General features: G+C 39.6%; 1 protein-coding gene across 5 annotated transcripts in view; it reads right to left on the bottom strand.

Annotated features, from left to right (window-relative positions):
* Window positions 1–25,642, bottom strand: part of SLC25A12 (solute carrier family 25 member 12) — a 93,850-nt gene that overhangs the window by 2,657 nt on the left and 65,551 nt on the right. For all 5 annotated transcript variants that reach the window (XM_023542848.2, XM_003405984.4, XM_023542849.2 and 2 more), the window contains 6 exons: window positions 21,244–21,325; window positions 19,798–19,956; window positions 16,691–16,743; window positions 16,369–16,449; window positions 5,009–5,149; window positions 3,099–3,237 (listed from right to left, as the gene is read on the bottom strand). In XM_023542848.2, the coding sequence (XP_023398616.1) occupies window positions 3,099–3,237; window positions 5,009–5,149; window positions 16,369–16,449; window positions 16,691–16,743; window positions 19,798–19,956; window positions 21,244–21,325 (655 nt within the window). The remainder of the gene's footprint in view (window positions 1–3,098; window positions 3,238–5,008; window positions 5,150–16,368; window positions 16,450–16,690; window positions 16,744–19,797; window positions 19,957–21,243; window positions 21,326–25,642) is intronic.

Genomic DNA, 25,642 nt, shown 5'->3' with positions numbered 1-25,642 from the left:
GACCCTATTGCAACTCTGACCACTTGACGTGATCCCGAAGTTCCTTAAATTGATGCCTGGGCTCTAACAGAAAGGAGGACATAGAAGCCTATTAGCTGTTTCAGTAGTCAGTACAAAATCTGTTCTTCTTTCTGAATTAAGAAAATGTCTCTACACTGCATGATCTAAAGAACTGTGAAAGAAAAAAAATGAAGTGATATTAGTAGGACAGTTCCCAAATGTCCCCCTTTATCAATTATTTTACCTCCTTTTGATTTTTCCCTTAAATATAAATATTTTCACGTATAATAAGAAACAAGAGGATAATGTCAATTTAAGGAGCTGCTAAACGTATCTAATACCAAACTCTACTGTTTTTTATCAATTCTTGTCAACCTCAATAAGCTCTGGTGGTGCAGTGGCTAAGTGCTCAGCTGCTAACCAAAAGGTCAGCAGTTTGAATACACTAGCTGCTCCACAGGAGAAAGATGTGGCAATCTGCTTCTGTAAACCCTATAGCCTTGCAAACCCTGTGAGGTAGTTCTACCCTGTCCTATGAGTTGGAATTGACTCATGGCAACAGATCTGGTTTTTTGTTTGTTTGTTTGTCAATCTCATTGTGCGAGATAAATACTAACACTCAGAACCACTCACCTGTTTGAGGGCTAACTTGTGAGTTGACTATGACTCCTTTCAGACATGCTACATGACAGAAGTCATTACAACTGGGGTGAGAAAAGGCCAGGCAACCAGTTAAGGAACAATAGGTGAGCTGATCATGGAAAGGCCTTATCATCTATCCCCTGTGCCTGAGCTCCCTGGGGCCATGTTGAGATTGGTCAGCAGCAGGACACAGAAAATAGATTTCACAACCACACCTTTTACTTATAAAACAAAACAGGGAACAAAGGAGCAACAGAGCCTTCCCTAGGGGGAAGAAATTCAATTTGGCCTATCACTGTATTATCACCAGGCAGATGAAGCTGGGGGACTGGTGGGAGGCACGGCTAGAAAACGAAGCAAATACCTCCCCGCAGCTCGTCCCTGCACCCCATTCAGAGGAAACTACGTAAATTGCCTGCCTTTAGAGGCAGGATTCTGAATGTTCTCATTCAGTACCTGCCAGCAAAGCTTTACTGGTAAAAATTAGAAAAACTCATCTCTCATTCTGAAAACTGACATCAAATGTCTGTGGGCAAGATGCTAGTGCTGACAGTTTCATGGTAATGTTTATTTGGTTCAGTCAGCCACTGGCAAAAGACCTGTCTACGACGGTTCTCTGGCTGCTTCCAGCTGCTGATCGGAAAGCATAGGGAAAAGCCTGAAAGGAAATGTTGCCTCTTTAAACTGGGAGACTTTGACGGGCACCAGAGAGGGGCTGGGCAAGCACTCACTCAGTACCAAGGACTGAGGAGATAACATTTGCCCAGGGCGGTGCAAATGTTTGAAGTGCTTGGCAGTTAGCTGAAAGGTTAGAGGTCAAGTCTACCCGGAGGCACCTCAAAAGAAAGCCCTGGAGATCTACTTCCAAAAAATCTGCCACTGAAAACCCTATGGAGCACAGTTCTACTCTGACACACTTGGGGTCGCTATGGGTTGGAATAGGCTCAACAGCAATTAGAGACGCAGAGGATGCAGGATAAGTGATCAAAGCCTCCTAGGATAGTTTCTTAATCATCACAAGTCATTCCTTGTCCCCTCAGGTTCACTGTCCAAGCAAGAAAGACAACACGGTCCTCCCCAACACCACCACAACCACACATGTAGTTTACATACCACCACACACCACACTTCAGGAAGTACTCAGGCTGGCCTGCTGGGTTTAGCCAGGGCCACCAGAGGAGAGAGAGCTCAGCAAGTTACAGCCATATGGTGAACAGAAGCCTAGCTGGTCGGAGCTGTGGGGGCATCTAGGGACCAGCCTTCAAGCATCATTCTCGTCCTTCACATTTCATCCCTGACTGGCAGTAAGGGAAAGCAAACACATGCTCCTTCCTTCCTCTGTCACTTCTGAGGGCTGGTCTGGCCAAGGTCACCTGGTTCTCCTATTCTATTCCAGGTTAGCTCCTTCATGACTCAAGACTAAGGCCATCTCCATAGGATCAAAGGAAGCATCTTAGTACCCCCTGCATTTGTTAGGTTCTTCTTTCAAGGAATGTTTTTGGTTAGGAATCTTTTCTGTGCATAATTTGGTATCTTAGTCTAGATGAAAGTTTTCATTTATTCCATTGGCATTTACTTGAGCACCTATTGTTGCTATGTCCCTGGGTGGTGCAAACAGTTTGTGCTCGACTACTAACTGAAAGGCTGGTGGTTTGAGCCTACCCAGTGGCATCATGGAAGACAGCCCTATGGAGTTCAGTTCTACTCTGTAACACAGGGGGTTGCCATGAGCTGGAATCGACTCCATGGCAGCAGGTTTAGTTTGGGTTATTATTGCTATACTGGCCAGGGTAGGGAAGGCAAGGATAAACCTAATGAGCTTCCAGCCTAATACAGAGGATACACCTTATGCAAACCACCTTTACACAAAGCATTAGGGTCAGAAGAGATGCAAATCGAGTTCAGGGTGGTTTGATGAGGGGCGGGCTGTTACTTTGGCCTAATTGAGCGCATGGTAGGAGGAACGCATGGTAGGGGGAACAGGAACAGCTCTGAGAAGAAAGCTCAGTTTTGAGCTGAATCATGTAGATTCCAATAGACAGAGATAGAGAGGGAGGTACGCTAGACCTCTGCTTCAGCATGAGGTACAAAAAAGCGACTGATGTGATGAAGACCTCTTCCACCTTAACGCTTGGTTTGGCTTCACCCAAGGTTTCAGGGGCACAGGAGGCTAAGAAACAAGTTAATGCTGAAAGCCCAATTTGGATAGGCAGATCTAATTTGGCTCGAAGTTGCTAAGCTGCATTAAGCTGTTTATCCACATTATGCAAATGTAATTAACTCTCATCAGAATTACAGCACATCCCACAAAGGAGAAAAAGTGATCACATTTAAACTAAGTCAGATACAAACAATAATCCTTCCAGAAATAAAGGGGAAAAGTACATGCAGATTCTATGCTTTTTAAGGAGAATGGGGTAGGGTTCTTTTTGTTTAAAAAAAAAAAATGTAGTTACCTGCCATAGCTCCAGCTGCAAGGAGATTTAAACCTCCCACGTGTCCATTTTCATCAGCCAAAAGTAGTTTGCAATGAGCATAAACAGGAAAATAGATTGCAGAGAAGGGAATGTCTCGGAGGAAACACGCTTTGGCACCCTGTCACACAATGAGGAAATAGTGCAAAACAGTTGTGTAAACAGAATAAATGCCCAAGTGGGATCCAGGGGCTCTGGGTGACAAGCCAGGCATCCCTCAAACAGTATAGAGACTGCTGTGGAACGGAAATGGGGGCTTAGCGGGGAGTAGGAAAATATGTGCGGCCCAAGGTTTGAGAGAGGATGGTCGATCCTGGAGTCCTAAAGTTAATAATTACGTAATGCTATTAATCTTACAACTAACCCTTTTCTGGAAATTCCATTATAGATTTGACTTTTAAGGTAAATAAAAACTCACTTCTCAAACCTAGTAGGTTGTTTGTGCTGTTTGGCTTTAGTGGTGGCCTCGAATACCATTGAAATCCCAAGATTAATAGCTTGATTCCCAAACAACTAGTAAAGTCAGCCAGAAAAGACTAATGAATGACCAATTCAACCCATGTCAAGTTAGAGTCCTCCCAGTGCCAGGGAAGAAGCTACAGGCAGTTGTGGTGGAGAGAGAGGGTGACTATTTTGAGAAGGGAAAACCACAAACCTTCTCTCCTCATTCCCTGTGTCCTAAATAGGACAGGGTAGGAAAAAAACAGACAAAATATTTCAGCAGAAGGTTCCCATGGAGGAGAAAACCACCAGGGACAGCTGTCTCAGTGACTGAGGTCTCACAAACACTCTCCTCAGCTTTGTCAGTAACCCAAGCTAGTCCACTGCCCAGGGCTCTGCTGAGCAGAATAGGCCACCTTTGGCACTTGCTTCCCTTAACAGCTCTATTTTTAAAAGGCAAACTCGTATATCAAAAAAAAAAAAAAAAAAATCCAGGGACTCTCTAACAGATGATAGAGAGAGAAACAATATTATTAAATTCAGCTCTCAAAGGAAATTCCAAAAAGGATAGAAGTTGAGGGAGGGGGTCAAAACCATGTATAAAACTCTCTGGAGTGAGACATCATCAGTTTGCTGGTTTCCAAAGAGCCCTATAGCCGGGAGATTCCAATCTACAGAATTTCTAATTTGTAGCTATAGAAGCAAATTTACATATTACTGCTGTGATACATCTATAGAGAAATCGGATGCTTTGGAAACACAGTTGCCTATAGTGGCTGCATTTAGGTATTCCCCCCCTTATACCAAGCAAAGGAATGGAAAGAAACACTCTTCCTTGTTTAAGAAAAATAATACCTTCTGCTCCATTACATCTGATCTGTAATGATGGGAGTAAGCGTACCTGCAGGGAAGGAATCTGTTGACTGGCATTTTGCTAAAATACAGTACAGTCTTTTTTTTTTTTTTAATGGAATTCATTATTGACAAATCCCACCACTTAACTTCTTAAAGACCTAAATCCTACCAAACTCTACTACTGTTTCACTGTGGTCAAATTATTAAGACAAAGAAAAGCTCCCACTGGGAAGATAACAAGAGAGATAACTCAAACTCAAAATAAACATAAGACTATTTTGAAGTCCCAAACCAGCCCAAATAGAACACCAAAGAAACCTCATGAACTCCCATCAAATGAAAAAGGCAGCGAGCCTGAGGCCAGCATGGCTGTAGGGTTGGCCTCCCTGCCGGCCCTTCGTGACAGTCAAAAAACAAAAAGAAAGAGTTTTTGTGCCTTGGTTTTTCCTTTTTGTTTGATTTTCTACTCCAGGAAATACCCTGCTAGACAAGACTGCTTTTCAATTCAGGAGTTAGGCTCTGGTTTCTGCATCCTTTCACATTTACATCGAGAGGTGACAAGCTCTCTACTGAGAAAGCCCATGGAATCTACCCACCTTATACAGACCAAAAAGGCCCAGGTCTCGGAGCACATTCACAGCACTGACTCTGGGTCCTGTGGTGATCTCTCCAGCCACCTGCAGGCGAATCTTCACTATCTCCAGTGGGTTAGTAAAGATGACCTGGGAGCCTCCAGCCTGCAGACAAGGGAGGAGAGACAGAGGCACTACTCCACATCGGAGCCAACTAACAGCTTCAACAAGAAAAATGTAGTAAAGCCTCCACATTTTACCACCTAAACACCTCCCTCCTTTACAGGGAACGACAGTTGGATGCTCTGGTGGACACTCTCACAGGCCAATCTGCGTCTGGGTTTGTTTGTATTTGAAATGTCAAGAGTTTTTCTGAGACTAGTCTTTTGAGGACCACCCCAACCACATCAAAATAGCTAAACTAATAAACTCATTTGGAAAACAAAAGCGAAGCCAGATGTTGCAGCGGGGAGCTCCCCCAACGAAAAGGAGAGACGTGGTGCAAGAAAAGTATAAAGCTGAAACCTAAAATTCCTACCTACAAGTGTTTCTCCTTAGCTCAGCCACTTGCTTCCCCCTTGTTGGGCTGGAGGTTTGGTCCCACAGAGGTACCTGAAGTCAGAGGGGTAAAGTCTCTGGCTCAAATCCTAAAACATATTATCCTGAGCAGAGCACTGAGACAGGTACATAGCTACGCCCATAAAAAAGGAGAGAACTTAGAAAGGCAAATTCCAGTATCATTTCAAGACAAAACCAGATAAAGCTTGGAAACAGAGCCTCTAGTTACCACGAATACAACACCCTCCAATCAAAGCCACAGTCCACACTCTCCAGTGGTGAGTGACAGATCTGAGTGTAGATAACGAGAACATATTTGCATCTGAAATTTGTTAACTAGTAGAGAGAGAAAAAAAACACAGTATTCAACAAAACTGCTACTCTTTTTTTGTTTGTTTGTTTCGGTAAGAAAAAATATGCGTATGTATGTGTGTATGTGTGACTATTAAAAATATACATATATATATATTCATTCATTTGTAAAGTGGAAAGTTCCCACTGGCACATCTTCATCTCAAACTGTAGCTGTTTACATTCTATAACCATAACCACATTCACATAAAGAATTTTTAGAAAAAATAAAGATCACTATTTGACTAGAACTTTAAATATTTATAACACTTAAAAGGAAACTTAGATGGCAAATGTGTACTGCCCTTTTTTAAGCTCTGAGGTTGAGTACTACCTCATACATAAAATCTGAAATTAGTTCATATATTAATATTAGTTCATATGTACATAAACACATTATATAATAACTGCATATCACATGCATATCACATATGTGAAAGGTATGCCTCTTTGGAACACTGGAAATCCAAACGTAGAGAAAGACCATCAAGAATACCCAGAAAGCCGTGTGCAGCATTCCACGGCACTTGAATACTCTGCTTCACCCACATTCACTCTTCTAAAACCAACAACCCTCCCAGATCCCCTTCCAAAAGGATGGCGACAACACCCATCTCAGCCCATTCTCCCAACAGTCCTAGCGCTATAAGCCCCCCCAACTACTCCTGTTCCAATCCTGACCCCAACTCCTATCAACATCCAGGGTCGCCAACACTGACACTAGATTCCTTTCCTCTTCATGAGAAGCCTACTGTCCCAGGTTCCCCAGGGCCGCAATCCCTTTTTGTCCACAGAGCAGGGAGATAGAGAGTTTGCTGTCTCCCTCTTAGTTGCCTGCAACTCCCCAACTTGATACAAACCAGACCACTGGTACACAGGTCCCCGAACAACGCACTGAACCAATTTTACAGGTTGATTTGCTTTCATTTCTCTCTCTCTTAATCTGCTGCACTGCAGGCAGGAGGAAGCATTTCAATGTTTCAATCTAAGCAAACAATACTTTCAAAAGGATTGTCAGGTGACAAATTATGTTAAAATGATAATCCAAGTAATTGCTCCTGTAGCTTGTATTAAAGACCAAAACCAATTGATAAAGTTTAAGGCTTCCCTGAAATCTCTTGTTTAAATAATGGTTGCAAAGGCCATCTTTGGGAAAAATGCGCTTTATGTTCTAAAGCAGATTAAAAAAAGAACAAAACCACAAATTTTTATTATAATTTTGAAAACTTGCCACCACCAGACGACATCAGTCCCTGGGTCCAACTCATTAAATGTGCACATTATGTTTAAACAAATACGAAGTTCTTTCATGTTGTTAATCCTGAGTGAACTGTGACATCCTGCAGAGCAGACAGCACTCCAACCTGCCTGCCCCCCACCCCCCACCCCACAGCCCCTTCTCCCTCCTACTCCCATGGACCCTTTGGAAATAATTGCCATTTTATTGAGATTTGTACTCTTCTAACAATTCTTCAGGTTTCTTTCTGAGTATACAAGCAATAGGTTTTCTACTAAAATTCAATACTGAAATGGTACAATTAAGGAAACGACTATATTTTAAAACATACATACGTTAATTGCTCCCCATAATATTAAGTCCCAACAAAGCACTGGACATAACCACAGAACTAGATACATACTCATGACTTTTAAATACATACTGTAGCGTGTGTGTGTGTGTGTGTGTGTGTGTGTGTGTGTGTGTGATCTGCCAGGTGGGGCAAACAACGACACTGTAGCCAGTCACATCTATGAGTGTGTTTCATGCCTACGTGCTCCACTATATTTGAAGGAGGAAAACCTCTAGCAATTACAGAGTTTGTAGATGCTTTAAAAATCAGTATACGTATTTTAAAATCTTATAACAGACCTAGGAATATGTAAGCAAATGTTATCCAGAACACTGGATAATTTTAGAAAAATAAAGTCTGCTATTTGTCTAGGACTTTAGATGTTCATAACACTTAAAGAGAAACATACATGCCAAAGGTGTACCGCCCTTTTTTAAACTCTGAAGTTATTATCTCATCTATATTAAACTGGAGACAGGGAAAGGAAATAAAATCTGAAATTAGTTCAGTTATTCTGTTAAGAAATCTAGTGACGACAGAATGAGAATTATCATACCCTTTAACTGAATATTCCCCTCTAAGAAATCAATAGAGGACAATAACATATTTCCTTTATTCCAAGACTATCAAATAGGAGTTCCTGGGTGGCACAAATGGTTAAGCACTAGACTACTAACTGAAGGTTGGCAGTTCAAACCCACCCACAGGCATCTCAGAAGTAAGGCCTGTCAGTCTGCTTCCAAAAGGTCACAGCCTTAAAAACCCTGCGGAACACAGCTCTACTCTGCATACATGGGGTCATCACGAGTCAGAACTTACTTGATGGCAACTAATAGCAACAACAAGACTATTGACTATGTTGTTGTCGTTAGTTGCCTTTGTGGCTAGTCCAACTCACGGTGATTCCATGAGTGCAGAGTAGAACTGCTCCATAAGGTTTTCAAGGCTGTGACCTTTTAGAAGGAGATCACCAGGCCTATGTTCCAAGGCATTTCTTTGTGGGCAGAAAAAAAATCACTTACAGTAAATAATCATTTAATACATGGAATTTCAAAAGTGGTAAATTATAAAGTTAAAGTGTGGTAACTTTTCAATGAAAAAATAGTACCTACCATATTTTTACTCAAATAACATGTGTCTTCTGCATTGGTTTGCTGGCCACATCCTCCCCCAGCAAGGTATTTTTTAAGTGTGCTATGCTAACTTTTTTTTTTACAGCCACACATGGAAAAGAATTGGCATGGCAGTGCTTGTGAGGGTGCCTCATGGAGGGAGGGCATGGCCAGTAAACCAACGCAGAAGGCATGTGTTATTTGCGTAAAAATATGGTATATTTGTACTAGTATGTTAATGTTTTCTATTTCTAATAGCAATAAAATTAAACAGAAAAAATTCAAGTGCCCAGTAGGAAATGGTTAAATAGAAACCATAATATGTCCTTAATCAAACAATATAATTAGGTAATAAAATCATGCCAAGTGACATAAACAGAACAGAAAATGTTAGGTACACATTGATCATAAATCCATCAAAATATACCTAAATTTATCAAAATCAGGATGGTTTAAAGATGAAAACATTGGCTGCCTCATGGAAAGAGGAATTGAGTAGCTGGGAGAAAGAAGTTTCATAGCATACCCTACTGTACCTTTTAAATTCTGTATCATATGAATGTATTAACTGCCCGCCCAAAAAAGAGACAACTGGTCTTAGAAACAATGGCTTCTTTATAGACTAGGTTCTCTCTTTCACATATTCTTTACCATGGTAAATTTGGTAATTTATATATGTCAAATGCATTTAAAAAAAAAAAACCTAGTTCACACCAAATCTGTGGATCCAAAATTAAAAAAACAAAAAATTTATCTACCTTATGTATACATGAACATCAAGAAAACCTAACCAAATATAGCTACCGATCTGAAATAACAGTTACCAAAACATACACAATTTTAAATTAAGCCACAATGATACACTGCTACAGTCTTAAAAGGTCACTGTCTAATTTGACATCTTGCTGCTTCTTGTACTGATGCTTACATTAGATAACATACCATTCACCACGGAATTTTTCACCAAAATTAGCTTTTCACCCTCTAATTACTGTATTTCCCTCATCAAACTTGCTGCTTATTAAAGAGAGGCAAGCACTAATATTAAAACAGGCTTAGATACTTTTATTTTTCAGCATTAAGTTGATATTTCTTTGTTCTAGAAGTGAATTACAAAAGGGAACAAATTTCATTTTGAATGAGGGCTACCCCTATATGACAAAAATGGAAAAACTTCCATTTAACCTGTGTCACTTAAAATTTTTTTTTTAATGAGAAACAAACTAAAGCCGACAGCAAAAGTTAAGAAAAAAAGGAGGTAATACTGAGATGTCACCACACCTCCGGGGAGCCTGAGGCTGAGGGGCTGCACACAGGATTAGGCCTGTCCGACCTCCTGCCCTCACAATCCCACCCCAGGGGCAGAGTCCACAAAGAAGCTGGAGACCAAGCTCAGCTTGTGCCAAGTGCCCTGTTTACTTCCTTCTTTGATCTGCTGTCTCCTTTAGTTTGGAACTATTTCCCTCCAACCACTGTATGTCCAATCTGAGCAACTCATTATAACATCTTCCCTTATAGAGACAGATGAAAATCTAACTTCAATTTGTTGAAGGCCACACGGCTCCTTGAATAGATGGACAAAATACGTGCATTTAAAATAACCAGACAAACCAATCCAAGTCACAGAATTAGTTGTCACTACTAGGACTAGGACTGACTCAAGAGGAACAGGAACAGACAGTGACTCTGTCTTACACTGCCAACCAAACATCCTTCAATACCCTTGACAAGCAAAGGGAAATGCTACTTTTCTTTCTAAAATCGTCTAGAATAGTGATAGTTTAAAAGGAGTAAACTGCAGCATGTTCACTGCTGAGTGATGATATATGCCAGGGTGTTAAGGACATGAACAGGTACAACTACACATGTTCCTAAATACCGTAAGGAGAGAGTCAAGTTCCTGTGTACCTATCATAAGCTACTTTTCAAAAAATGTTTTTTGTGGTAAAAATATATAATAAAACTTCTGCCGATTCAATAGTTTTTACAGGTACAATGCAGTGACACTGATTACGTTCATCATGATTACCATGATGCCTTTCCAAATTGTTCCACCACCATTAACAGAAACACAGTGTCCCCTAAGCAGTGACTCCCTCTTCCCCGCCCCCCCCCGCCCCGCCCCTTGGTAACCACTAATAAACTCCGGTGTCTACATTCTTGTTTTCATATTCTAACGAGACTATTGATTACGTTGTTGTTGCTGCTAGTTGCTTTTGTGCCTATTCCGGATCATGGCAACCCCATGCCAATTCTGACTCACAGACAGCCTATACATTTGCCTATTCCATATAAGTGGGACCATATGATATTTTTCCTTTTGTAACTAATTTCACTCAGCATGTTTTTAAGGTTCATCCATGTACCAGGACTTCTCTTTATGGCTGAATAAATATATAGCACATTTTGTTTATCCATGCATTTGTTAATGGTCATAAGCCATTTTTGACATAAATATATATGGACTTTTAACTTGTGTGCATATGTATGTGTATTGTGTGTTCACATAAGAATGCAGGCATAAAGTTGGGACCGCATGCATTCTTGGGGATGGGAATTGGAGGAGCTGTTTCCAAATAACTTCCTGGAGATATGCAAGCTTAGGTTGCTGAGAAAGACACAGAGAGACTTCTTCAACATAGGGATCTATTCAAGAACCTATATATCTTGGACCCAGGATTATTAAATACTCTAAATAATAAGTGGGCCCCTTGCTGTAGCTGTAAGGTTTGAGTGCGTGTGTGTGCATGTGTCAGCCAAAGGGAGGAAGCATAGAAGAGTGGAAACACTAGGTTTGGAAGGCTGTCAACCTAGACTGTTGTTAACTTTGTAAACTTGGATAGATCATAACCATTCCATTCCTTGGTTTCTTAATATAAAATCAGGGATCCCAACAACTGCCCTACCTACTTCACAGAGCTCTGGTGCACTAATGTGAAAGCAGGATGCAGACTGGAAGCAAGACACAAAGGAAAGGTGTGCTTGTACAGGACTGAGAAAACCTGCCTGCAACATGAGGGGATTACATTAGCCCTTTGCTGAGCAATAAATAACTTCTGGGTTTTATGACTTCTATTTACTGATAAGTAAACATCTTCTGAAATAGGTAATGTAGTCAATCAGGTAAATGGAAAACTGACCACTTGTTACAGTTTAACAACATAAAAACTGGCACTTACCAGAGAGATGTTTAGAAAGCATCAGTCAGTCCATTTAGACATTAACATTTTCTGCTCGACTGACTTGCAAGACATCTAAATTCATTCCTACTTAAGTTTCTGGATATGCCCAAGAAAACTCTACATAATTTTTCTTTTAAAAAAAACCACCAGAGACACCATTAAGAAAATGAATAGACAAGCCACAGACTGGGGAAAAAAATTCATAACATATATGTCTGACAAAGGGCTACATCCAGAATCTATAAAAAACTCCTTACAATTAAAAAAAAAAAAAAAAAGAACAACCTAATAAAAAATAGATAGAAGACGTGAACAGATACTTAACACAAAAAGATATATATATAAATAGCCAGTAAACACATGAAAAGATACTCAACACATTCTGGTGTCAGGAAAATACAAATTAAAACCACGCTAAGATACCATTTCACATAGATGAGAATGAATAAAATCAAAAAGACTATCAAATGTTGGTGAGGATGTGAAGCCACTAGAATACGTCACTGCTGATGAGACTATAAAATGGTTCATCCACTTTGGAGAACTGATTGGCAATTTCTTATAAGTTAAATATGTATCTACAGATATGTATCACTTAACATGCATGATAAAAACCCACTGCCATGAAGTCGATTCTGACTCATAGCGACCCTACAGGACAGAGCAGAACTGCCCGACAGAGTTTCCAAGGAGCACCTGGCGGATTTGAACTGCTGACCTCTTGGTTAGCAGCTGTAGCACTTAACCACTACGTAACCAGGGTCTCTAACGTCCATGATAGGTTCTGTGAACTAGGACATTATGTGATTTGGATGTCGTGCAAACAGCTGGTTTACCTAAGATTTCAACAAATTCTGCTGCCTTCACAACAGCACTCACAGACACACCACTCACTTTCACACTTTGCAGTGAAAAACATTTGAAGTGTTTGAACAACCCAGAGCTAGCACTAAATTCAATATTGTAGTCTCACCCTGCTTTTTCTTTAAGCATCTCAAACAAGCTTCACATCTTAACAGTGATCGTCAACGTGCTGAGAGGGATTCGCTTTTGTGTTTGGTCCTCATTTCACATCATTAGCAATTTCTCACATTTTCCTTAGCCTTGTCGCTTTCAGTGGAGCCAATCCATTGGAGAATTTCTTCTCAGTTTTTGAAGTTATATACACTATGTCTTGTTCTCTGGTCGGGACTTCTGAACTCTTATTATGGGACCTTATGGAACCACAGATGTACATGTGGTCGGTCATTGCTCAAACAGACATTATGCAGCATGTGACTGTACTCAATATTTAACTCTTAGATATTCACCAAAGAAAAATGAAAGCATGTTGACAAAAATATTTTTATACAAATGTTTATAGCAGCCTTATTTATAATACTTGCCAAAAACTGGAAGTGGTTTAAGTCTCAACTTTGCCATTTATTAGCTGATGGATTGCACTGAGGTTTTAGCTTCTTCAGTTCCAACTGGGAATAATAGTGAGACAATGCCTATGAAGTGTTCAGTACAATGCAAGACACTCAAGAAATGGTAGCTACATGATGATTAATTATAATCATAAGCACACATTTTCTTTGGTGACGTGCAGAATGAAGCAAATCATGTTAAAGAACTCTACTTTCAAGTCACCACAGTGAAATATGATTAAAGTTTTATTTGATGAGAATTAATAGGAACTAACTTTTTTCTGTAAGATATAAACATATTCTAAGTCTGCTTCCCTGCACAGGAAGGAACAAACTCGAAATATTCTCTGTCTTGACAGTCAGCTTATTGAACGAGGCAGTGTTCCTGTTGCTCACTAGGAATCTAGCAGACTGTTTGTTGTTGTTGCTGTTGTCAGTTGCTGAGTCGATTCTGACTCAAGGCAACCCCACGTGTGTCAGAGTAGAACTGTGCTCCATAGAGTTGTCAACACTGTGACCTTTCAGAAGCAGATCGCCAGGCCTGTCTTCTGAGGTGCCTCTGGGTGGGTTCAAACCACCAACCTTTCTGCTTGTAATTGAGTGCTTAACCATTTGTACCACCCAGGCAGATGAGCTACATTAAAGGCAAAAAACCCTGTCAATGATAGCAGTGACATTTTAGTTAAGTTGGGATAGGTTCATGGATACTCATTACCCGTTGCTGTCAAGTTGATTCCAACTCATAGTGACCCTATAGGACAGAGAAGAACTGCCCCATAGCGTTTCCAAGGAGCAGCTGGTGGATTCCAACTGCTGACCTTTTGGTTAGCAGCCCAGTTCTTAACCACTATGCCACCAGGGTTCCAGGGATACCCACTATTACTTTTTGTATCTATACAAGCATGTATTCTTTTGCATGTATCAAATATTATACTTTAAAAAACAAATCATAAAACAAAACAAAAAAACTCAGATAATGCCCAAGGACCAGAGATTTTTATTTCTTGGCTACTTCATGATCTTGTCAATGAATACCATTTTTCCTAAAGGGTAACAAAATCACTTTCATAGAGTTGGGGCCCAGGATTTTTCCTCCCACATATAGAGAACTTAAGCACCCAGCCCTAGCTAATCTTTCTGCTAAGAACAAACCTATGAAGTCGATACTGACCACTCCGAAGTCTAAGCCATTTCTTCGTAATTAACCTGCATTAGGTTAATGCACTGGGTACATCTTTAGAAGTGGGTACTTTTTGGAAGAACAGCAGCACTGTTCTCATCTGGTGACACTAACAGCATCTCAGTCAAACACCCACAGGGACACTCACATTGTATCACCACCACCTCCAAGGACAGTAAGGATTCTGATATCAGAATCAAGGCAGCCACTCTTCCTGGTGTTGACCTGGTGGATGCTAACCAAGTATCATCCAGGAAAAAAAAAGTCCCTATATTCCACAGTGCCTGATAGTCTATAAATGGAGGCTCTTTCTTTTTGCTGAAATACATAAAAGACTTTTGGGACAGGTAACCAATTAAGTTTTAACAATCATTTACACTGCAGTGTGATTCAATTCATCAGCAGAAACTCAATAAATGTATATTTTCTTTCCTCTCTAAGAGATTTAGAGGGGCGGGGGAAGCAGAAAATCATTTTGCCCAACCTGACTATTTTTCATGCTGTCAATTTCCAGCTACACAATCCATCAAAGCTTCCAAAAATGAGTCATGATGAAAGAAGAGACTTAAGAGTGTCAGCACAACCCTCAAGGCACCTCAGACTTCAATAGAAATTCTCGAAGTTCAAACCTATAAACAGGGCCCATACCTAGGAAGAACAAAAGGACCAAATATCTGATGGTGTTTTAACCACTTAGGTCACATGTCAGACATGAGAATGGGTCAGTTTCATGGGCAACATCAGGATATCAGAAATGGAAACAGAAATAATGAGCATGAAACAGAAAGAGCATGACTGAGAAGATGTCTGGTAAACGTATGCATGTGCTGTGGTAAAAATGAGGTAGGAAGCTTCCCAGTCAAAGGGAAATTAAACCACTGAGAAAAATATTTTACATTGTCCAAAAGTTCTCTCATTACAAGAGAAACAACTGCAGCATCTAATTGGAGAGGAGCGAGAGAAGAAACTATATTTTTGGTGATCCACCTAAGCAAAGGTCTAATTCTATATCCATTATTTGTCCTTCATGAAGCAAAATATTCAACCAAAAAGGTGAGTTTTCCTCCTAAGAATCTGCATGTGCACACACACACCCCAAGCCACCTCTTCCACAAGAACTTTGGTTGCAGACAGGTGAAGACTCAGGTATGTGCCATGCTGACAAATCACATCACCCAAAACCTGAAGCAGCCTCTCTCTGACCTCCAGGGGATCTTCCCTGAATTAAAAGCTGAAGAGGTCATCAACCTCATCACCTCAGGTTCCACAACCTACAGAGAAGATTTTAGCCAAGCCTGTCAGCCAATTCAACTGGAAGTTATCAATGTTTTCAGGAACAAAATAGACTAAATTGGTCTTAAACAAATTGTATATTACCAAATGTGAAATGAATTCCACAAATAAAATTAGTTGAGCTGGAAACTTAGATTTGAAATTTGATCTAAATCCAATATTATGCTCACACTTTTAAGACAGAAACCATGTGTTCTCTCTAAGTAAATATAATCAAATATCTGGGTTCAGGATTTTTGTCAATGGCCTCAATATAGTTAAGGTTGTTTGCCACACCCTCCTGTCCCTGAGGAAGGAAAGCATAATAACACCACAATGTCTTACTTGGTCCTACACCTGAAACATAAGAGCTTAATTCATCAGTCATCTCACAGTTGTTTTAAAGTTCCAGTCAATATAAATGTATGGTAACTCCATGTACAGTGCTCTATTTTCTGTGATATTTAAAAGGAATCAGAATGAGAACTTAAAAAAAGAAATCAGGAAGATTAATGCTTCAGAAGCAGCAAAAAAACAGACTGTTGAAGATAGTACCTCTTCTCTGCACTCCAAACCAGTCAGACTATGCAACGACATTAAAATGCTCATTTCATATGAGCAGATTTCCCTACATAGAATCCCTGGAGTTTAGGGTAATGTCACTCACATATCATATCCAATGTGCAGAAAGGTTAGAGGAATCTATTTGCCTTTTCATAGGTGAGAAAGGGCCCAGGATTCATACTTACACAACCTCCAGCCAGGATTTCTGCCAAAAGTGGAATGGATCCATCTCTTCTAATAAACTTGTCCCGAACAAAATCGTTAACCTAATTAAAAAGAAAACATTGGTTAACCAGAGTTGCCAGCCATTTCCTCTACTGCATGTTTTTGGTTTTCGAAGCCAATAAAACATCTGCCTCACAAAAAAATTAAGAATGGCAATGTCTACGTACAAACTTTAAGGTTTACAAAGCTTTGATAGTGTGCCAGTCTCAGCTGCATCAGCTTTATTTTTTTTTAGATTAATGAGAATCTAAACCAATGATGTAATTTGAGAAAGAAACTTACGGTCAGTTTAATGGCCTTTTCTGGAGCAACCCCTATCAGCTGTGGTATCAGACCTAGGTAAACAAAAACAATCATGAGCAAAACAGAGGTACTGGACATGCATACACAAGCCCAACAAGGAATTGTTTTCCCCCTTATTTTTTTACTCCTCAAACATTTTAGGGTTTTCATTAAAATAGGGAAAATTGGATTATCCTAAAAACTCTGTATACGTATGTAAATAACTATTTATGAGTTAAGTATAATATCATGTTTTCTTGGGACTATAAACCCTTTTCTTAAGGATGCTTCCTGTAAAGCCTAGTTATCTAATGCCTCCCAAAAAGCACAAGAGGAAGAAATGGAGCCTTGGGTCTTCTCTACCCAGGAACACTGCCAATAACAACGTAAAAAATTCCCTCCTTTGTTACAACCAACAACATACATAACACACACTGGCACTTCAGAGAAGCTAACGCTGTAGGCATGGAAAAGCTCTGGAAAGTGTACTGTTGAAGAGACCCAGACTTCACTGCAAATGACATGACCTATATAACAGCATGCAATGGCTTGGTTATTACAGAATATCAACTCCCATTATTTTTTTCTCTTCAGAGAAACCCAGAATTCAGTACTCATTTTGTTAAAAGGAAGCCAAAATGACAAAGAAAAATGCAGTTTTAAGTATCATCTAATGAATATCTTCTACAAGCAAAAACACATGCTTATTGTATCCTTATTTACTAATAGATGTCAAACTTAAAGAGATTTCAAAGGAATCCCCTTATAACAAGAAAAATCATTATTCTTAGGAAGTTAAATTTCCCAGGCTGACTACAAACTGGAAAAGAAAAAAATATATATAAACAGTTCAACATCTGTAGATATTCATAGGGCTCAACTTTCTAAAACACATAGCTTATCCAAATTGTTAGCATACACTTTTTTAAAGATGCCAGCCTTAAATGTTTTGTATCCCTTAAATCACCCAGCCAAGGGGGAGTTACGTGTTTGCACGCTCAATGCTGGTCTTAACCCTACTTTGAGAATGCTGCCGAGTGATTTTCCATGAGTTGAAAGCCAACAAGTATACATACATACAAGCTACTGTCAGTCAAACTGAATTATCAATGACAAACACACAATCTGCACACACCTTTAAAGGGTAGCAGGCTGACTTAAAAGAATAAATCAGCAGATGGCAGTCTTAACTTTCTAACCTTCACGATTATCAGGCCCTACTTCCATACAACCATGTCAGCATGTGTATTTGTTTTACAACTTGCCTCAATAAAGCTCATAGAATTTTAATAAAGTACTGATTTGTGGCATTTTATCATCTTATTGTTGCCTACAAAGAAATTTAGGCTAATCTGTCAACAATTTTGTCAATCACCTGACAGAATAATAGACTGGTTCTAAGCAATATATGACACTCTCAATAATTACAGCGTTCACATACAGGACTCCTACAATCTTTTCCCTAATACAAAATACTCTCGTTTAAAGGACTGATTTTATTAGCAGCCCACAATCCTCCCCCCATTGTCTATATTGGGCCCATTTAATTAAAATGACATCTCTCCCCAGTGAAATTTTCTGTAAGCAGCCATTCACTAAGAAGGCTAAACTGTGTAGTATATATCGAGGTTCTTTCTAATAGATGACATGTTCTTTGCAATTTAAAAGCATACCAAGGAGGACAAAGGTCATTATGCAACAAAGAAAAACTGAAGATGTCAAAGAAAAAAAAAAAAACACCTCACTGCCACCCAAACCCTCAGATTCCCCATTAAACAGAATCTAGATATGCAAGGATTAATAGTTTAAGACAAGCATTTACACACACAGATCTGCATTCTGGACAATGCACACCTCATACTATGGAGCATATGTGTACAGCTAAATTCAGAGAGGCTAGCGTTTCAGATGTTTGAGCAAAATAAATTACATGAATTCTCAGGAGCAGGGTATCCAAGTTTTAGTTTGATTTCAGAACAACTCTCTTCTCTTATTCTATATATAATGCCAAAAATAAACATCCTAATGACCCTCTCATTCAAATATAAGTGTATCAGTATTACATTTTCCACTTGAATATCTGTACATAATGCTAACCAGAGGTGTTTTTTCTCCAGTCCAGGCGAACAGAGCTTTGTTCACACCCAGGCTTTCTTTCTTAGGAAGAGGTCCTAAGCTAAACAGTTCAACAGGGCTCAGAATGCGCTGGGATTAATGAGACTGTGTGCAAACAAACAAGTACAGTAAATTACATAAATGCCCTGGACTTGAGCACGTGGAGGGTATTTCTGAAGTGGCGCCCAAAGGGATTAAAAAAATTAATCTCCCTCCCGAAGGAAACCCTAAATTCTAATGTGAAAGCAAGTACATGAAAGTCATTCCCTCTCCAAAGAGAACAAGTTCCTACAAAGCCGACGGGGGCGGGAGAATTCTGCTAGGGACGCTGCCTCTGATGCTGACAGCACAGTGCTCGGTCTAGAGGTGGTGATAACATTCCCTGAAAAAGAAAATCTCTCTGCGTTGACTCTGTGCCTCTGAGCCAAGGGTATGAAGGGAACAAGAATGAGACCTGGAGCCAAATGGTTTTATTTTTTTTAAACTTCAGATGACTCACTGGAAAAGACTTATGAATGGTCTCCTTGGAAGAGACAAAAACATGTTTTGTTATCTCTTTCAGTTGTAAACTCACCTTCAGGTAGCAGCCTGGCTTGTATTTCACAAAGAAGGGGTGTATTTCTCCTCTCTAATTCTTTGGGAAAAGAAGCTTTCTATTTCTTAGCTGTGGTCCTTGCATTCTACCTGCAGACATGTACCTCAGTTTGAGAGAGCAGTGACTACAGACCCACGCTGGGACAAACAAGGGATTTGGGGTCCAAGAAACAGAAATAGCAGAAAGAGGAAATGAAGACCCTGTTTGAAGACTAATATTGCTAGTCACCAGCAAGAACGTAAAACAGGAAACGAGCAATGAGAGAAAAAAAAAAAAAGAGAAACAGCCCTAGTCTGACTGGGCAGGCTACACATTGGTTTCCATAACGAGTGGGTTAAAATCTGCTGATGGTGAGTTAAAATCACTTAATCTTGGCGGCTGAGATTTGCTTACTCACCTCGGTACAGTCCAAAGAAGCCCTCATAACGCAAGACTTTCTTAAAACAGTCAAAGCTGTTTTTGTACATCAGCTCACCCACGACAGAGCCAGAGCCACGCTGATTTTGCATGCGAGTCTTCACCAGATCTATGGGATACACTGCAGTGGCCCCCACAGCTACAAACAGAACAATTTTTAGGCTTCAGCAACAGTACAACTAAAGAGAGACCCACAAGGAAAACAAATCCCATCTGAAAGGACCAGAAAATAAAACACAGTATCTTTTCTCACAAAATAGACTTCATATTATTATTTTTCCTTCTCCCATACACAGTTGAGGGATGACAGGCTAGCAACCATTTGGACCCGTAAATACAGCTGCTTCAGAGAATAACTGTCAAGAATGCTTTTTAATATCTCAGGCTCATAAATCAGAGAGTAGATTATCAAGTAAGTCATCACCAACATCAAATAATCAACACTCGGTTTTCTATAACATCAAACTATTATCTACAACATACTTATATTTTCCATTAAATGACTAAATATTGTACCATTTACCTCTTAAAATGACTATAGATGTTAGCTTACTAAAGCAGTTGGTAAACTGCTTTTAGTTATAGCCATATTGGAAAAAAGTATCGATGTTACCCTATTCCTATGTACAGATTTTAATTAAAAAAAATTAACTAATCGAGCTTCAGGATTTCTCAGGGACTAAAAAATTTATTACATGAACTGGAGTATAATATTTTTCAACTGAAAATCAAAACATGCTTTGCAACTGCTAAAACTGAGACTGAAAAGGAAAAATGTCAGTCTCATCAGTTCAGGCTTGTTTTAGAAAAATCAGAAGTATTTTAATCTCACCTGGTAGATTCTTCTCAACAAAGCAACTTTAGATTCTACACATTTTCTATGTAGAGTATTTAAGAAAGAAAAAAAGTTTCTCAAATTTCGGCAGGGCAGGGGTTCTTCATTTTAGCAAATAAACATGCCTAAATATTCTTTTTCTTTTTTTCTTAAGCCAGTGAAAGGGGAAAGGAAAAAAATATAATCAGAAAAGCAAAGTTGACCCACTTTGAGAAGTTGTTCTATTTCATGAGGTTCTAAGATTTGTAGCCCAAATTTTTATGCTTCCCACACCCCACACCATAACCGCAGCCTTGTCCTCCATTTCTTCACAATGGCCAGCGCTGGTATAATTAAGGTGAGTGCAGCACTGCATCCGAGACGTTCATATCATTACAGAGGTTGTGTCCTGAAGACAGACTGGAGCCAGAGGGGCCACAGTCATGCTGTGACAAGTCCGCTGATCAGAGGTAAAAATAAAGAACACTTCAGAAAGCCCTGCAGTCATGACCCACAGGAACAATGAGGTGCACCTCTGCTGATCGGTCCTGGTCTCCTGAGATAATATTACACTAACACAAGCTTGAAACAGCACAAAGACATGTCACTTACCTCCAGCAACTGAGCCCAGAGTGAATCTGTAAGCAGACTCGGCAATCTGGAGCCAGATAGGCCTGCCTAACCCATAAGATTGCTGGGGGAAAGAAGAAAACACGTTAAAAAAAAAAAAAAAGGAAAACCATAAAGCACATTTAAAAAGGTATTTGGTTATTTTAAGATAACGGAAAACGAAACCTAAAAATGAGGTGGTTAATGAGGTAACATCTTTTCTGAAAGGAGAAAATAGGATATTCATGTAGTTAAAAAGGGAAGGAATGTATTTTAAAATAGGTATCTCCATCATTAGCAATTAAAACCATACCCAGTTGAACAGACATAGTAACTTTCTATTTTTTATGAGCCTATTAACACCTCATCTACCTGCCACTATTGGGGAATATACTGTTATTCTACAGAAGTGAATCTTTTACACAAATATTTCAGGTATAAAACCTTTTTCTTTACTTTAACCAACTTAAATTTAAAGATCCTTCTAAAATGAACACAAATTATCTTGATTCCTAAATCAGAGAATACTGATTATAATCTAGCATCTCTAATGACTTACGGTCAACATTATGCTCATCAGTTACTGTATCAAGAGCTAATGCAGCTGTTTTTGCTATCTTCCCTCATCCCACAGCTATTACTTCTTTTACCAGCAGCCCTCCTAGTTTGATTTTTGCCACCTCTTTTGTTTTTATCTTGGAAACCCTATGGGGCATTTCTACTCTTGTCCTATACAGACAGGAGTCGGAAACGACTCGATGGCAATGAATTTGTTTTTTATCTGTTTAAAAAAACAAAACCAAACCAGCTGCTGTCAAGTCACTTCCAACTCACGGTGACCCCATGTATGTCAGAGTAGAAACGCGTTCTGTAGGTTTTTCATGGCTGTGGCCTTTTGGAAGTAGATCGCCAGGCTTTTTTTCTACAGCATCTCTGGGTGGGTTTCAACCACCAACATTTTAGTTAGTAGCTGTCATGCACTGAATTGTGTACCCCCAAAATGTCTGTCAACCCGGCTAGGTCATGATTCCCTTAAATGATTGTCTACCATTTTATCTTCTGATGTGATTTCCCCATGTGTTGTAAATCCTACCACTGTGATGTAAAAAGATGGACTAGTGCCAGTTATACTGACAAGGTTTATAAGATTAGTGTCTTATGCCAATCTCTTTTGAGATATAAAAGAGAGAAGCACGCAGAGAGACAAGGGAACTTCTTATCACCAAGAAAGCAGCGCTGGGAGCAGAGCGCGTCCTTTGGACCTGAGTCCCCTGTGCTGAGATGCTCCCAGACCAAAGAAAGACTGATGACAAGGACCTTCTTCCAGGGCCGACAGAGAGAGAAAGCCTTCCCCTGAAGCTGGAGCCCTGAATTCAGACTTCTAGCCTACTGGGCTGGTGAGAGAATAAACTTCTCTTTGTTAAAGCCATTCACTTGTGGTATTTCTGTCATAGCAGCATTAGATGACTAAGATAGCAGCCCAGGGCTATTGTGCCACCCAGAGACTCCTCTCATCTATTAAGACAATAAAAAAAACAAACCCATTGCCGTTGTGTCGACAGAGTAGAATCGTCCCATAGGGTTTCCAAGTAGCAGTTTGGTAAGATTCAAACTGCTGATCTTTTGGTTAGCAGCTGAGCTCTTAACCACCATGCCACTAGCGCTTCTCATCTACTACCCAAACTTGTTGTCTTCGAGTTGATTCCAACTCATAGAGGCCCTATAGGACAGAGTAGAACTGTCCCATAGGGTTTCCAAGGAATAGCTAGTGGATTCGAACTGCTGACCTTCTGGTTAGCAGCCAAGTTCTTAACCACTGTGCCACCAGGGTTCCTCTCATCTATTAGAATCCAAGAAATCACATAACCAGTATTGTCAAAATTATACATAAAGTAAGTGCAAGGGCTTCTCTTTTGGGTAAAGTGAGAAATTTTAATAACTATGATTTCAAGAGTTCAGAGCCTTTTCGCCTTTATTGCTGGCTTTGCAGCGCAACCACGGAGGTTCCCTCTAATAAATACAGTGTTTCTGACCTATGCTACTGAGCATTTGATTTTCCAGAACTACATTCCACAAGAAGCCCTGGTGGTACAATGGTTAAGCCCTCAGCTGTTAACTGAAAGGTTGGCAGTTCAAACTCACCCAGTGGCTCCGCAGGGAAAAGACTCAGCAATCTACTCCCATAAACATTAAAGCCTGGAAAATCCCATGGGGCAGTTCTACCATCACATGGGGTCACTATGAGTTGAAAATCACTCAATGGCACCTAACAACTATGCATTCCTCAATTCAAGGGAAATCACCTACAGGGCTTTAAAAATTAAATCCCTGAGGCCCAGACTTTGGTATTTTTAAAAGATTTCACAAATCACTCTGATACATATTAAGAGTTGACAGCCACTGTCCTAGCCATATTCATAGTTCTAACATAAAATCTATGATAAAAATAAAGCAAAGGGAAAATCCTATTACGATTCAGAATGCTATTTCACAGGTATCCCATAAAGAGGGGACCTGAAATAATAATTTATCTACATTAGTATATCTGTCTTGTCCTTCACTATTTTCATCATGAAAATGTTATACTATGTAAATGGTCTGAAACAAAAGAATAATAAATATTTGCTTTATCATAAAGAAAACTTAAAAAATACTGACTTGAAATGAGCTTTTAAAAAACCAAACACCTTGAGTGGCATCTGGGGTCTTAAACGCTAGCAAGTGGCCATCTAAGATGCATCAGTTGGTCTCAATCCACCTGGAGCAAAGGAGAATGCAGAACAGGAGAATGAAGAACACCAAAGACATAAGGTAAAGATGAGCCCAAGAGACAGAAAGGGCCACATAAACCAGAGACTACATCAGCCTGAGACTGGAAGAACTAGATGGTGCCTGGCTACCGACGATGACTGCCCTGACAGGGAACACAACAGAGAATTCCTGATGGAGTGGGAGAACAGTGGGATGCAGACCTCAAATTCTCAAAAAAGACCAGACTTAATGGTCTGACTGAGACTGGAGGGACCCCAGACGTCATGGTCTCCAGATCTTTTGATGGCCCAAGACTGGAACCATTCCTGAAGCCAACTCTTCAGACAGGGATGGGACTGGACGATAAGACAGAAAATGATACTGGTGAGGAGTGAGCTTCTCGGATCAAGTAGACACAGGAGACTACGTGGGCAACTCCTGTCTGGAGGCGAGATGAGACGGAAGAGGGGGACAGGAGCTGGTTGAATGGACATGGGGAATACAGGGTGGAGAGGAGGAGTGTGCTGTCTCATTAGGGGGAGAGCAGCTAGGAGTACATAGCAAGGTGTGTATAACTTTTTGTATGAGAGACTGACTTGATTTGTAAACTTTCACTTAAAGCACAATAAATTAAAAAAAAAGAAAGAAAGAAAACAAACACCTTAATGGAAAGCTCAGATACACTCATCGGAATAAATAATTTAATGGAGAGGGAATCCATGCACAAAATCTAAAAGGAGGATGAAAGTGAGTGAGTCCACTCTGATTTGCTTTAATGTGACACAACCTCTTCAAACTTCAATTAACTGAGCTACATATGACAAAGCCAGATATTTCAAACAATTTGGAAAGCAGCCTATAGGAAGGTTATATCTGCTTCTTGTTTTGTAAATTTTGCACCACAAGAAGTAGCATTTCTGTTTTAACAAAAGCATCTGATATTTAAATATTTAATATTCATTGTCATCTCTGCAGACAGTTCTTTAAAAAGCTATTACGTTTACCATAGTGTTGTTTCAATAAATTCTACAGTAAATAAATGTTTGATGAAAAGAAAAGATGAAACCCTTGGAAAATTGGACAGTTAGTGAAACAATATCAGTACATACTTCAAACAGTATCAGTACATATTTTATAAATCTCAGCTATCCTAATATACCAATTTTATAATAATCCACTTATGTGAAAACCCAGATCTATTGCTCCAAAACTGAATTTAAGACATGGAAAAAATCATTTAAAAAAGTAAAAATTACACATAGTAGGCCATAATCACAATGATCTTGTAGGAAATACATTTTTCCTATCCAGTTAACCCATGCAACTGCATGGCCATATAAGTGTTTGATTTATATGCAGTAACAAAAGAGAGCCATTAAGGATTTGAAATTGATACTTTTATTTGAAATCTAGTAAGAGAAAGAGTAGCATAGTTTAACAGAACCTTTACTATAAGTCTAATTTTGATTCATTCACAAAGTAGCAGAAAATATGCTATCCAAAATGATAGTAAACACTTTTGTTCTATTACTATAATTATAATAACTTTAGACTGTTTAGAGATTTACTATCTCCCAAATGGTGAACGTAATTTACCAAGTATTCAGGATCTGTGCCATAATGCAGCTCTCAGGGGTCAGATATTTTTCAA

The sequence above is a fragment of the Loxodonta africana genome, chromosome 6, assembly GCF_030014295.1.
Source record: "Loxodonta africana isolate mLoxAfr1 chromosome 6, mLoxAfr1.hap2, whole genome shotgun sequence".
Classification (NCBI taxonomy): domain Eukaryota; kingdom Metazoa; phylum Chordata; class Mammalia; order Proboscidea; family Elephantidae; genus Loxodonta; species Loxodonta africana.
The sequence above is the reverse complement of the archived record's forward strand: the minus strand, read 5'-3'. Positions and strand labels throughout refer to the sequence as shown.